We start from the raw sequence: 13,134 nt of genomic DNA on the forward strand, positions 1-13,134 counted from the left end.
CGGTATACAGCGATGCGACAAGGCCGGGAAACTGACTTGGAGTCAAGCGTCGCATTTCTTGGATCTGTTTGACAAGCATATCACAATTGTAGAGGTCTGGCACATTGATTTGATCACAACAGATTCCTAAGAGCTCAATGGCATAGGACATGTGAGATGAGGACAGTAGCGAACTCCGTCTGTTCTCCAGTCCATCTTTCGAGTTGGCGTGTGGTCATCGGCATTGGTAACACATCAACCTTGATGGTAAAAGTCCAAGCTATCTTCGTATACTCGCGACCCACGGATGTTCTCGCTGAATTTGGGATCAACAACGAGCAAAGTACCTCGGTATGATGGAGTGAGTGAGATTAAGTTTGGCCGAAGCAGACGTTGACTGCAGATACGAGCTTGCTGTGTTCGAACCACCAAACACGTTTGGACGTGCAGCGATGCGAACAGCCGTCCGCCGCACTGTATATGTGTCATGGCGAAAGGAGCTCGCAGTTTCTGAAACTTTGATACCGATGACAGCCGTTATTGGAGTCACTTGAGTTGTTGAACGGGAACACGAGGCTCCACTGGATACTGTCAGGTATACACAGCCGAGAACACTGAAACCCTATGGCACTTTGAAGACATAAATTCAAGCTCCTCCGACCAGACAAAGCTGCTTCTATCGGACGAGTTACTTGATTACTTCTCCATCAGCTGCTCTTTGATCACCTGTTTAACCCTTCCAAGCTTCCCGATATCAGATCAGATTATCATGAAGCTCCTTTCACTCGTCACTATGGCTGCTTGCATGGTTGCTCCAGTCATGAGCATGCCAATTGCCGACGAGTCAAAGCCAGCAGACGGTACCTCTGAGGTTCTAATCGCATTTGAGGACCTGGTCCACACTACATCGGCTGACGCTATGCATGTATTGGACGTCTTTGGTATTATCACCTGGTCATCCACATAAGCGCGCCCGGAGCTAATAGACCCACAACTAGCCAACATCACCAAATCCGGCATCGAGTCATACGACAAGACCCTTGAAATCTTGGCTTCAGACTTCTCCCAGACTATCACCGCCATCGATCACATCGTCGAAGACATCGCTAAGGCGGCAATCCCTCTTTCGGCTGATAATGCCAAAATCCTCGCCAATGGTTTCCAGACAATCCAGGCCGTCACTGCAAACGTAACCGCGGCCTTCGATCATCTCTTGAACACTGAGAAGGGTATAAGCCACAGCATAGCATACATGACTGTTGTTCGAGGCTGACTAGGTTCTCCGCAGGTATCGCCGACGAGATTCACGAAGACATTTCTAGAACCCTTGACCTCACCAGCCAACTCGTCGGCGTGTTTTTGAAAGCTTCTCCGTCAATCTTGTCTTACTTGGCCACCACTGCGACTATCTACGCTGATGTGGCCCAGCTGTTGACTGACTTCACCATGATTGCAGCACCTCTAACGGCCATTGCAGTCAAGGTACTTGGTCTCATCGCTTTGATCGTTTGATGTCGCTTTTATGCCAAGGTTGATGCAGTGTGATGGATCAATGATACGCGCCTTTCGCATGCCAATCTGGTATGAGTTTTCATCGGAGTGGTGTTACTTGTGTGTAAGGGGAAGTTTCCCGAGTCATTCTTTTGCATTGTAGTAAATTGGACAGGCCGCATTCAACATATCGTCATGCAGCATGCAATACATTATATAGATCCAAATAAACCATTTTTCAACTGGCAGCCAGCTGCAGCAGTTGAGACATCCATATTTCACTGATTGAACAAACTCACAAATCAGCGGGATGAGAGGTTTCCAAAGAAACCCGATAAACCGCCAAAATCTTGCTTCGAGCCTACATGCGGCCATAGATGATCAGGCGGCAGGAAGTGAAGTTGGCGAAATCGATTCTGATATCAATATCAATGGACACTGCCCTCTTCTGTGTCACCGCAAGTCGTCTCTTCTGCATCTACCACGGGTTTGTCTCTTGGCGGGTGACGCGGTGGTGAAGCTTCGCGAACAACGTCCGTTTCTACAGGTCTTTGAAGTTTCACCGCGACAGATCGATCTCTTGTTAAACAAACAGCAAGAATCGATATTTTGGTCACTATATGCTGTAAACATCTCGAGTCAACTGTTGAAGATATGTTTCTTGGTCCTAACGAAGTGTCTACAGTGCGAATTCCATATGTCGAAGGTGAATTGTTCATGCAAGCAAAGCATACGCGTCTGTAGGTCCGTGCTATAACGACGGCTTGTGTTATTCTCTTCCGCCGGAACAGCGACTACAGAAATGTACCTAACCGCCTGGAAATGCCCTCGATATGCCAAGACAGGTGTAGGTGGCTATTTGAAACTAATGTGATATGTTGATGAAGATCCCGCGTAAGCAAAGTGTAAATGTCTCGATTGTGATTCGTTGATGGCATGACTTCCACTCGCCTATTCCATCTTCGAGTCTGTGATGTTAGGGCTTTTCGGCTTCGTCTGTGTGAAGCTTGATAGATCAGGGCAGTTGCTTGCTTTATCGGGAATTTGGACTGTTGTGAGTTGCTTGCGTGGCGACCTGATGAGGTCAAGCAAGGCCTTGCAAGTTGAGGGATGGCCTTGAGTGTGATGCAGGCGTATAAAACTCTGCTTTGTTCTTCCTTTGTCGTTCCTGTTCATCATATCAACTTCATCACACAACTCTTGCTTCATCATGGTCCACTTCAAGAACATTCTCGCTTCTCTGGCTCTGGCAAGCGCTGCTGCTGCCCACCCCGGTCATGACCCTCGCGAGGAGGCCCTCGAGCGCCGTACCTATTACGACTCCGTCCCTCAAACCAAGCGCTCGTTGAGCCATTGCGAGGCAAGGATCAAGGCTCGTGGTCTTGGGCAAAGATCCCTTGCCCGTCGCGATGCCCTGGCTACCAACATGAGACAGAAGCGCGGTCTTCCTGCTGCTATGGGTAACTTTTCCATCGAAACCGAGAGGCTGTTGATAGCAGCTAACCAGCGAGCAGAAAAGCGTGACGCCGCTTCTGTCCTCAACACAACTCATCTGTCCAACGACACCAGCATCAACATGGACGTTACCGAGGAGGACCTCTTTGGCAATGGCTCTTGTATCCTTGTTCCTGAGGTCACTCAAGGTCCTTAATATGTCGAGGGAGAGTTCATCCGCAAGAATATCACCGAGAACCAGGAGGGTGTTCCCATAACTCTTGATATCCAGGTCATCGACGTCAACACCTGCGAGCCTGTTCCAGATGTGTATATCGACTTCTGGCATTGCAATGCAACCGGTGTTTACTCTGGCATTGTTACCAGTGGTAATGGTGATTCTTTGGACACCGTCAACGTCAACACCACTTTCCTTCGCGATATTGCCGAGACCGATACCGAGGGTGTTGCCACTTTCGAGTCCATTGTCCCCGGTCATTACACCAGGTATGCAAGTCCGTCAGCATAGACATCAACATGATACTGACCTCCTCCGTAGCCGCGCCAACCATGTCCACATCGTCACCCACACAAACACAACCCTTTACGTGAACGGTACCATGTCCTCCGGCTCGGTCCAACACGTTGGCCAACTCTTCTTCGACATGTCTCTGCTGAAGCAAGTCGAAGCCACCTACCCCTACAATACAAACACACAAGACTGGACAACCAACAGCGAAGACTCCATCCTGTCTGAAGAGACTGCCACCGATGGCGTTGACCCCGTGGTGGAGTACATCTTGCTTGGTGACGATATCACTGATGGTGTTCTGGCTTGGATCTCCATGGGCGTGGACATGATCAACAACCAGACCATCACTCCTGCAGGAAACTACTACCGTACTGGTGGCGTGATGGACTCTTCCTCATCAGGCATGGGAGGTGGTATGGGTGGTGGTGGCGATGAACCCGGAAATGGTACTTCCAATGGTACTGCAGGTGCTCCTCCTTCGTGATAGGATCTCGTCGAATGAGCTTGTCAACGGCAGATGTGCGTCCCCGGTTTCAGATTGACATGGATTGCGGCATCGAGACTGCGGAGTGCATGGGAGATCCTCCCGAGGCTCGGTGAAAGCTTGCATGGCCTCGGTATTCTTTGGAAATGTTGTCGATGTGTGTAGTATATCAAAGAACAATAAGATCGACAGTTCTTTTACACCTCCTTGTTCGAGAGCCCTGGACGAGTGACTGTGAGTAGCGTATGCCTGCCTCATTCGCAACGCCCTCCGTGCTGCAAGCGTTCAATAGGCATTTCCACGTCCGAGCCATCTACCTATCTGGATGCACAGATTTAACCAAGGTTTGCATAGATCACGTAAAAGGTTGCCAGATGTGGAGTAAGCATAACTGATTGACGTGAGAATAGGCTGTGGAGGTTTGGTGGAAGCTTCGAAGGACTAGCCCCTGCCAAGACCTGAGCAGACACTTCCAGCCTCGGTACTTTTTGCTTGACCGTTGCCAAAAAGTATGTTTCAGATTTTGCCTTCTGCGCGCGACAGGGAAAGGCTTCTTTGTCATGCAAGCCTCTCGAGCGGCGGATGTTGGAGTTCATGCATGTCCAAGGCCTTGAAACGCAGACCCTCTTTAGATGTTTTGGATCAGTGTTGTGATCAGGGAAGTTGAATCGCGCTCATCGGGTTCATCGGACGAAAGGACTGGGATTCACGTTGAAGCGGCGAAATCTTCTGGACGACTGGATGTCTACTGGCTAGGGTTGCTGATAGCGACAATGGTAACAGCATAGCTATCGTTGTCGCTATTCTGTCGCTATTACAGGTGTGTTTGTCGCTATCTGTCGTTATTGCTATTAGCCGAGTGTTCCGAGGTGACCTTAGCTAACGTAGATGGCGTCTTGTAGACCTCTAAGATAGAGTAATCCACTCGTTCAAATCGTGTTTAATTGTTTTAATGGCGCTAGCTACGAGTTATGCATCGCTATAGTTCGAAGATATAGTAGTAGCGACGGTTAAAGGTCCCTTATCCCTCTATATATAGTGCCGCAAAGAGAAGGGAGGTAGACTGCCGAAAAGTTATAGTAAAAGGAAGGTAGAACATCTAGCCAAATGTTAGCAATTTAAGGACTATATAATAGAGGTGCTCGCGCAGAGGATGGAAGGCTATATGCTAGCAATTTAAGAGGTCGCTTAACTTTAAAAGGACTACCCTAACCTTCTCGCTTAGCTCTATAAGGGCCATAATCTTAATGCTCCTTTTAATAAGCTTAAGGCAGATAAAGTATATACCTATACGAATTACGAAGCTAGCCTATCGTTCTGCGCCCTATTAGAGAGTTAGCATTTTAAGGAATTTATAGTTGAAAATAGTGCAGTCCTAGCACACTTAGAGGAGTTACAACTCTATTGCAATACGGTAAGGTTCTGTTATAGATAGGTCTATAATAGACTATAACAAGTAAGGGGATGACAAGGTTAACTTAGCATCCTAACGCCTTAGTAGAGCAAGATGTTCTTAATAGATTGCGCCCGTAGATACTCTTCTTCTCTTCAATTAATTAATTACTACGCTATATACTATTAGCACGCTTTTACTAGCAAAGGTCGCGTCTCCACCTTCGGTTAATTCTATAGGCTCTAGGATTACTTCCCTACGCTAGCTAGAGTATTTTATGCACCCGTTGTACGACTTATTTTAACTAGTTATAAGCCCGGGTTTTGCATAATCCCGGAACCTATGTAACTTGTTAAGGCTCTACTAAGAACAGTAGGAGATAAATAAGAGGAGAGAGACTATAGCAACTAGGATATATAGTTACCTATTACTACTAAGGCAATAGAGANATAGTAGACATATAGAATTTAGCCGGATCTCCTAGGTACTAGCTTAGTCTCCTAAGAGCGAAAGAAATGTTAGGTCTTATTAAAATAGCAAGATACATAAGCTTCCTAATTAATGTCTAATATCCCTTTTNATNNGTTCTTAGATTAGCCTNTTCTNCTAGCCTAATAGAATTATATCCATTNATTAGGGTGCTTNTNTTTCTTGTCTTNTCNTNTTNCATACTATACATAGAGAGGATATCTCTAATGTAGTGTGCTTAATCCAATTTAACAATTCTTTTCTTTCTATCTCTAGTGACCTATACTCCTAGGATCTTCTTAACTTCTCCTAGGTCCTTAACCTTAAAGACTCTTCTAAATTCTGCTTTAAACTAGTTAATATTCTTAATTAACTTTAAGGCAATAAGGATATTATTAATATAAACTAGGAGAATTGTAAGAGTATAAAGGTATGTAGCAACGTATGAAGTCCCGCTAGTGATATAGTCACTAATGGTAAAGACTAATCGATGCCCCGAGTATCGGTGTCTTCGAAAGTAAAGATATACTTATATATGCTAAGCCTCGCTTAGAGGCTTAGGCTTCGTCGTAGAGGCTACCCTAGCCTCTCCGGTAACAATTATCCCCTCCTCTATACGGTTGTCCGTAACCGGGAGGCTAATAGTCGGTGCACTACATGCGACTAGCGTATAGTGCGTAATGCGTGCCTTATTTATAGTTGCCTCGCATACGGCTCGTAGGGGGCTCGTATAGGGGGAGCAGCGTCTACTTTACTTACTCCTAAATCCGGCGTCGCGTCGCGTACGGCCGGAATTCGTAAAATTGTCGCGTCGTATATACGTCTCGTACGGGCTCGCTTCGCGTCGTATATACGTCGCGTACGGGCTCGCTTCCCTAGGCTTTACCGGAGTGCGCCCTAGCGTCGCAACAATAACGCTATTGTCTTAGTAGTCTATACTATAGCACAACATATAGAATTTCAAATTGCACTAGTAATTCTTCCTCCTATTAGCTTTATAACATCTGCTTAGTAGCCCTAACACTTCTAGTAAGTGACCCTTCCTAATGCCGCTTGTCCTTTCTAACATATGCGCCGCTTACGCTTAGTATATGTTTAATGGTTTCGACTTTTTTCCGCTTACGGAATTGTTTTTATTATAACTACATGCGCGTAGCATACGCGCAGTATACGCATTAACCTTGCTTATCCCCTCCTCCGATAGGCTTACTCTGTAAGTCGCTTACGTACCTTATACTAACTTTCTAGTAGGCAGATTCCGTAATGTCAAATTTAGATCTTACTCGTTTTGAACGCGAGTCCGTAGCTCGTCTACGCGAAGAAGAGGCTCGCTATAAGGGCGTGTCTAAGACGATCGCCTTCCTTATACCCCGTCGCCCCCTTTATACGCGCGCCGCTAGCGGCTCGTACGGTTTTAGCTCTCGCTACGAGCCCGGTACTCTACGTAATCCGTTCCCCGGTCCCGGATCCTAGNAAGTCTTGTTCGTAGGGATATATCGCGACATCTTAGTATATCTGTCGACTATGACTAAGACTAAGTCGTAGACCTTTGCTCTCTACTTACTAGGAGGCAGGTCGGTAATAAAGTCTATCGACAATTCCTGCTATAGCCCTTTAGGAAGTAGTAGTAGCGTAAGCTCGCCGTATAGCCGATGCCTCTTCGTCTTCGTACGTTAGTACATATCGTAAGACTCTACGTACTCCTTAACTTCCTTCTACATCTCTAGCTAGAAGAACTTTCGAGCGATAAGGCTTATAGTTCTGTCGCGTCTAAAGTGCGCTACGAGGGGATTATCGTAATGTCTTCGCATAATCTCCGCTCTTAATGCGCCGTCCGGAGGAATCTAGATCTTGCCCTCGCGTACCTATAGCCCGTCCTTAAGCGTAAGGGGCCTTCGGCTCTCTAGCTTCTCGTGTTTCGCTTAGACGGCTAGGATGACCTCCTTTAAAGGCTTACCCGCCTCTATCTCTAGGTCTTCTCCCCTAAGTGCCGCAATCGCTACGTATCGAGGCATTCCGAAACTTCTAGGGGTTTAAGCACGTAACGTAGGCGTCGCGCATGCGGCCCGTAGGCAACCCTACCCCTAAGAAATTCGGTTTATAACGTATCGCACTGCCGCGGAAGCGTTGCCTACCTAGGCGGCTAGCTTGTTCCTTAGTGTCGGTAATAAGTAGTCCGGCTCTAGCTGTTCGGAATGGTAGTCCGGTCGTCTCGATAGTGCGTCTACGGGGTTAGTACTACCCGAACGATATTCGATAACCTAGTCGAAGGACTCTATAAATACGGCCTATCTAGCCTGTCGCTTGTTTAGCGTAGTCACCTTTCTCTAACCTTAGAGGTTCGCGTGATTAGTAAGCACCTATATCTAATGCGGCGCTCCCTCGTAGTAGTGTCGCTACTGCTTAAAAGCCTCGACGATAGCTATTAATTCTTGGTCGTACGTCTCGTACCGAGTTTCCGCATTAGTAAGCTTACGAGACTAGTACGCGATTAGGTGCTACCTCGTTACGCCGTCTGTCTCTAGCTTCTATAAGAGGATTCCTACTATGGCGAAGGCCGACGCGTTAGTCTTAATCCTAAGCGGCGCCTTCGGGTCGTAGTAAGCTAAGATTAGAGCTATTATAAACGCTTCTTTTAGCGTGCGGAACGCTTACGCTGCGTCTGCGTTTATCTTAAAGCTTCCCCCCTTCTTACCGTTCTAGCTACCCTTAAGCATGCTTGTTAACGGGTGCGCTATCTTAGAATAGTGTTTAATAAACCGGCGGTAGAAGTTAGCGAAGCCTAAGAAGACCTAAACGTCGTAGAACGACTTCGGTTCTTCCTAGTCTCGGATTGTCTCGACCCTCGACTCGTCTATACTAACACCTTTAGTGCTAACGATATAGCCTAGGAACTCTACTCTGTTAGTAAAGAATTCACACTTCTTCGGATTAGCGAAGAGGGTATGCTTCTACAGGCGCTCGCATACGAGCCGTAGGTAGTGCTTATACTCTTCCCTTAACTTGCTAAAGATAAGGATGTCGTCTAAGTACACTACGTAACAGGTATCTATAAGGCCTAACAGCGCTTTGTTAATGTACGCTTAGAACGTTGCCGGTACATTAGTAAGGCCGAATAGCATTATAAGATACTCGAAGTAGCCGTATCTCGTCCGGAACGCCGTTTTCTACTTATCCCCCTTCTTAATAGGGATACGATAGTACGCATCCTTTAAGTCCATCTTTAAGAATACTCGGGCGCCCGCTAGGCGGTCTAGTGTCTCGCTAATTAGCGGCAAAGGACATCTGTTCTTGACCGTAGCGTCGTTTAGGCCCTAGTAGTCTACGTATAGGCGTAGAGTACCGTCCTTCTTCGGAACGAAAAGGATCGGTGCACCTACGGGGCTCTCGCTTCTTCGGATCTATCCTTTTTCGAGGGCATTATCTAAATACACGCGAAGCGTATCTAACTCAGTGTAAGAGAGGTTATATAGCGGTCGGAAGGGTAGCTGCTTTCCCTCTTCTAGGTTAATCGCATACTCTACGCCGACGGGGAACGGTTAGTTTACCGCGTCCTTGTAATTAAATATAGAAGCGAAGTCGGATAGCTCTAGAGGGATCTGCCCCTCGCTATCCGCCTACGGTGCGCTTACGTACGTAATAGCGAAGACTACTAGTTCCTTTCGAAGGAACTTCTCGAACTTCTTAATCGAGTCTACCTTAATAGTGTCCTTTATAACTCCGTAGCGCCACTTGTCGCCTCCTTCCTAGGTCTCTAACCCTTNTAGATAGCAAGAAGTTAAGTAAATAGATATCTTCTTAAGGAAACGAAGTTGTAAGACTAAATAAAGAAATTAAGTACCTAAAGAAGACTATTAAATAGTTGTAGGGAAGCAAGTTTATAAAGGCTCATCTTGTAACATAGGCTAAATTAGAGTTAACCGACTCTAGTTTAGATAGCCTATCTAGAAGCGATTAAGGAGAACTAGAGACTAAGTATATAAACCTTAGCAAAGAAAATGTTAGTACTATAATAGTAGATAGCTAGATATCCGACTCTAGCGTAAGTTCTTATATGACTAATAATTCCTCTCTATTTAGTGAACCTCCTATAACTATAAGGCGAACAACGATCGCTATTAGTAGAGGGAAGCTCTTTTTAACAAAGAGAGGAGTTATAGATGTAATAGACTATAGAGGAGGGAGATTTAGATTAAAAGATATTCTACTAGTTCCTAAACTTAGAGTTAATTTGCTTTCTAGGAGAAAATTATATAAAGCTAGTTTAAAAGGAAGCTTTAACTTATAGAACATGTACTACCTTAATAAGGATAGTAATACTATTCTACATATAAAGGAGAGGGGAGGAATCTATATCCTAGATTCTATCTTACTAAAGCTAGCTTAGACAAAATCAAATTAACAGGCTTTTATAGCAACTTAGTCCTAACTAGATAGTCTACTTAAAAGAGATGTTATAACACCTACAAAGGACGTTATAGTACCTATAACAGTTGCACCTAAGGCTCTTCCTTCAATTTAAGAAGATAAAGCTAAAAGTGAATCTAATTCTAATGCTAATGCTTCTAATAAGAGAGATATAGACAACTATATGCTATATTACCAGAGATTTGCTTACCTTAGATCTATAAAGATTGCAAACCTACATAAGGTTATAACTATAGCTAAAGTAGTCAAAGTTGTTAAGCATACATGCTAGACTTATACACTAACAAAATTCTGCAAGTTAAAAGGCAAAGTATTAGCTAGAAAAGAACACCCCCTAGAAAGGGTATCTATTAATACATGTAGACTATTCCCTACCTCTAGAGAAGGCTTTACCTAGGTAATAGTTATTAAAGATAACTATATAAGAATGTCCTAGATGATCCCTATTAAGGAGAGAAAGGAATGCCCTAATAGGCTTATAACCTAGAAGATTTAAGTTAAGAGATAGTCTAGCTATCTTCTTAAGAGTGTTAGACTTAATAATGCAAAGGAACTAGTAAAACATTTCTCTAGACTTAAAGAACAGTATGGAATCGAAGCTTAGACAACAATCCTATATACCTTAACATAGAATAGTCTAGTTAAGAGGGAAAACTAATAGATCGAAAATGATATAAGAGCCCTCCTTAAGGACTTAGGCCTACTAGCAGAATTCTAGGTAGAAGCCTATTAAGCAGGCATCTATATTAGAAATTAGACATTAAATGGACTAGTTATTAATGATCACCTTATAAGCCTATATAAAGCTTTTACTAGAAGAACCCTAAACATAGATTATATTAGAGTCTAGGGTTATAAGGTTNGTCCCGCCCTCGCTAACCTAACTTTAGTAGTAGCTCTACTTCGCGCCGCCGTCGCGCCGAACGCTCCTTATCCCCCTTCTAGGACTTAGTTACCCCTACCCGTCGTAGTCGCGCCGAGCCTACTTCTCGCTCTGCTCGCACCTCTCGTAGCGTACGTTTTAATAAGACTCCCCTCGAGGAGTAGCTTACCGCCCTACGCCGCCGCGTCGAGGAGCTCTCGGCTACCTCGCCTAGCGTGCGCCGTATACCTACCTTCCGCGATAAGGAGGACCCTACCCTAATGTCCGGAGGTGCCGGCGGACCGGTTAACCCTGCCTTAAACGCTAGCTCTCCTTACGTTCGCCCTAGTCCTACTAACGACGTTAATGCTCGTAGGCGCGCCGACCGCGCTGCGGAGGAGGACCGCCTTACTGCCTTAGAGAGAAACTAGCGTAAGTATAATCTCCTACGCCGTCGCTCCCCTCGCCTCGACTCTACTAGCCGCGGTCGTAACGCCGCCCGCACCTACATACCCGAGCACATTTCGCTAGCTAACCGTAGTCGTCGCCTATACGCCGTTAGTCCTAAGGAGCGTAAGTAGCGTCGCCGTAACTTCGAGGCTACTGCCGAGGCTAAGCGCCTTATTAATGCTAAGGAGTTAATCGAGGAGGAGCGTCGCGCTACGGAGCGTAGCTACTATCTATCCCGCGGCGACCCGCCTATGTTCGACCTACGCTCGCCTTCCCGCTCGCGCTCGCCCTCGCTAAACTTCCCGGCTAGTTACCCTATTAGTGCTATTAAGATCCTCTAGGATTTCATGTACTTTCGCTACACCTACTACCTAAAGGCTACTAAGATCGGTAAGTTCCTAGTGCTGCCCTTATGCGATACGCATACGCTAACATTTTTCTTAGATGCCTATAACGCCTCGCACGAGCCCGGCATGTCTAAGGCATGCTAGCGCTACGCTAGTAACCGTTATAGGTGCATCCCTCTATACGCCATCTTAACGCCCTACTTTAACGACGTCGTGCGCGCTAAGGACGCCTTACTCCTCGCCTAGAACCGCTAGTCGTCGCACCTACGCACCTACGAAATAATCGTCTAGCGTACCCTACTCGAGTTCTATAACCGTCGCCGTTAGTACGGTAACTCGTCGACCTAGCGCGTTAGCGACATCGCCGTCCCTCGTATGTTCTACCGTAATATAACTATAGACGAGATTATGCGCCGTAAGGCCTTAATTAAGTCGTAGCGTATACGCCGCGCCCTCGAGGCGGTAGCTACTCCTCGCGAGCGCCGTTCTCGTAGTCGTACCCGCGGTAGTAGTAGCAGATAGGGTCGCCGCCCTTATCGTAGCTCCGGTCCTGCTAGTGTCTCTCCGATAGAGCTCGATTCTATCGAGGGCTACTTAGATAACGACTACTCTAAGGAGTAGGTCTTCGGACCTGCTCGTCGGGTACGTACCTAGTACGCCCCGACCTCGCTTAGTAGAGACCCTCTTATTCTCTTCGCGCTTCGCGTAAGAGATTAAGAGCCTCTACCGGTCTTATCTCGGAGGGGTTAGAAAGTTCCGTCCCCTATAGTCGGGCTCCTATACGGAGTAACTTCTTTTAGGTAGCAAAATTGAAATTTGTTATCTCTATATTCCGCTTCTCCTCCCCTTTGTAGCCTTATATGCCTTCGTAAGTCTGTCCGCGTGCGCTAACTCTACCTTAGGTAGCTACTAATTATAGTCCTCCGACTATCCTGCCTATTTAACTAAGTAAGAAACCTTGCCGCCCCGAGTGCGGTCTTCTAGGATCTTCTTAATCTCCTATTCCTATTCTCCTTTAACTAGCTCTAGTGCCTAGAACTCCGGCGCCTCTACGCCTTCCCGCTNCACGTACGGTTTAAGAAGCGAGACATAGAATACTTTATAGACTCGGTACTCGTTTAGNAGCGCTAGGCGGTACGCCTACGCTCTAACTGCGTCTAAGACTTTAAACGGCCCGATGTACCTATAAGAGAGCTTCTTATTCGGCGTTCTAAGCTTAAGGTTCTTCGCTAACAACATTACTAGGTCGCCGACCTTAAACCCCTT

The 13,134-nt window shown here is 46.1% G+C and overlaps 2 protein-coding genes across 2 annotated transcripts; both read left to right on the top strand.

The window, feature by feature from the left end:
• The first annotated feature begins 511 nt into the window (after positions 1 to 511).
• M438DRAFT_408360 (uncharacterized protein) lies at positions 512 to 1,739 on the top strand. The gene is made up of 3 exons (XM_029909949.1): positions 512 to 920; positions 978 to 1,208; positions 1,268 to 1,739. Exons 1-3 carry the CDS (start codon positions 749 to 751, stop codon positions 1,489 to 1,491), a joined length of 627 nt encoding a protein of 208 aa, XP_029757273.1. The 5' UTR covers positions 512 to 748; the 3' UTR covers positions 1,492 to 1,739.
• A 941-nt stretch (positions 1,740 to 2,680) lies between these two features.
• M438DRAFT_399534 (intradiol ring-cleavage dioxygenase) lies at positions 2,681 to 3,960 on the top strand (the record flags this gene model as incomplete). Its single annotated transcript, XM_029909422.1, has 4 exons — positions 2,681 to 2,930; positions 2,985 to 3,103; positions 3,137 to 3,411; positions 3,464 to 3,960. The coding sequence occupies 4 exons, from the start codon at positions 2,681 to 2,683 to the stop codon at positions 3,918 to 3,920; spliced, it is 1,101 nt and encodes a 366-aa protein (XP_029757274.1). The 3' UTR covers positions 3,921 to 3,960.
• Positions 3,961 to 13,134: the final 9,174 nt, after the last annotated feature.

Source organism: Aureobasidium pullulans (genome assembly GCF_000721785.1).
Source record: "Aureobasidium pullulans EXF-150 unplaced genomic scaffold scaffold_21, whole genome shotgun sequence".
NCBI lineage: Eukaryota > Fungi > Ascomycota > Dothideomycetes > Dothideales > Saccotheciaceae > Aureobasidium > Aureobasidium pullulans.

Bases quoted from the DNA above. Each gene is read 5' to 3' on its own strand.
- M438DRAFT_408360 (XM_029909949.1), top strand. From the start codon at position 749: ATGAAGCTCCTTTCACTCGTCACTATGGCTGCTTGCATGGTTGCTCCA. The intron at 921-977 runs GTATTATCACCT...ACCCACAACTAG, and splicing joins GCATGTATTGGACGTCTTTG to CCAACATCACCAAATCCGGC. The intron at 1,209-1,267 runs GTATAAGCCACA...GGTTCTCCGCAG, and splicing joins TCTCTTGAACACTGAGAAGG to GTATCGCCGACGAGATTCAC.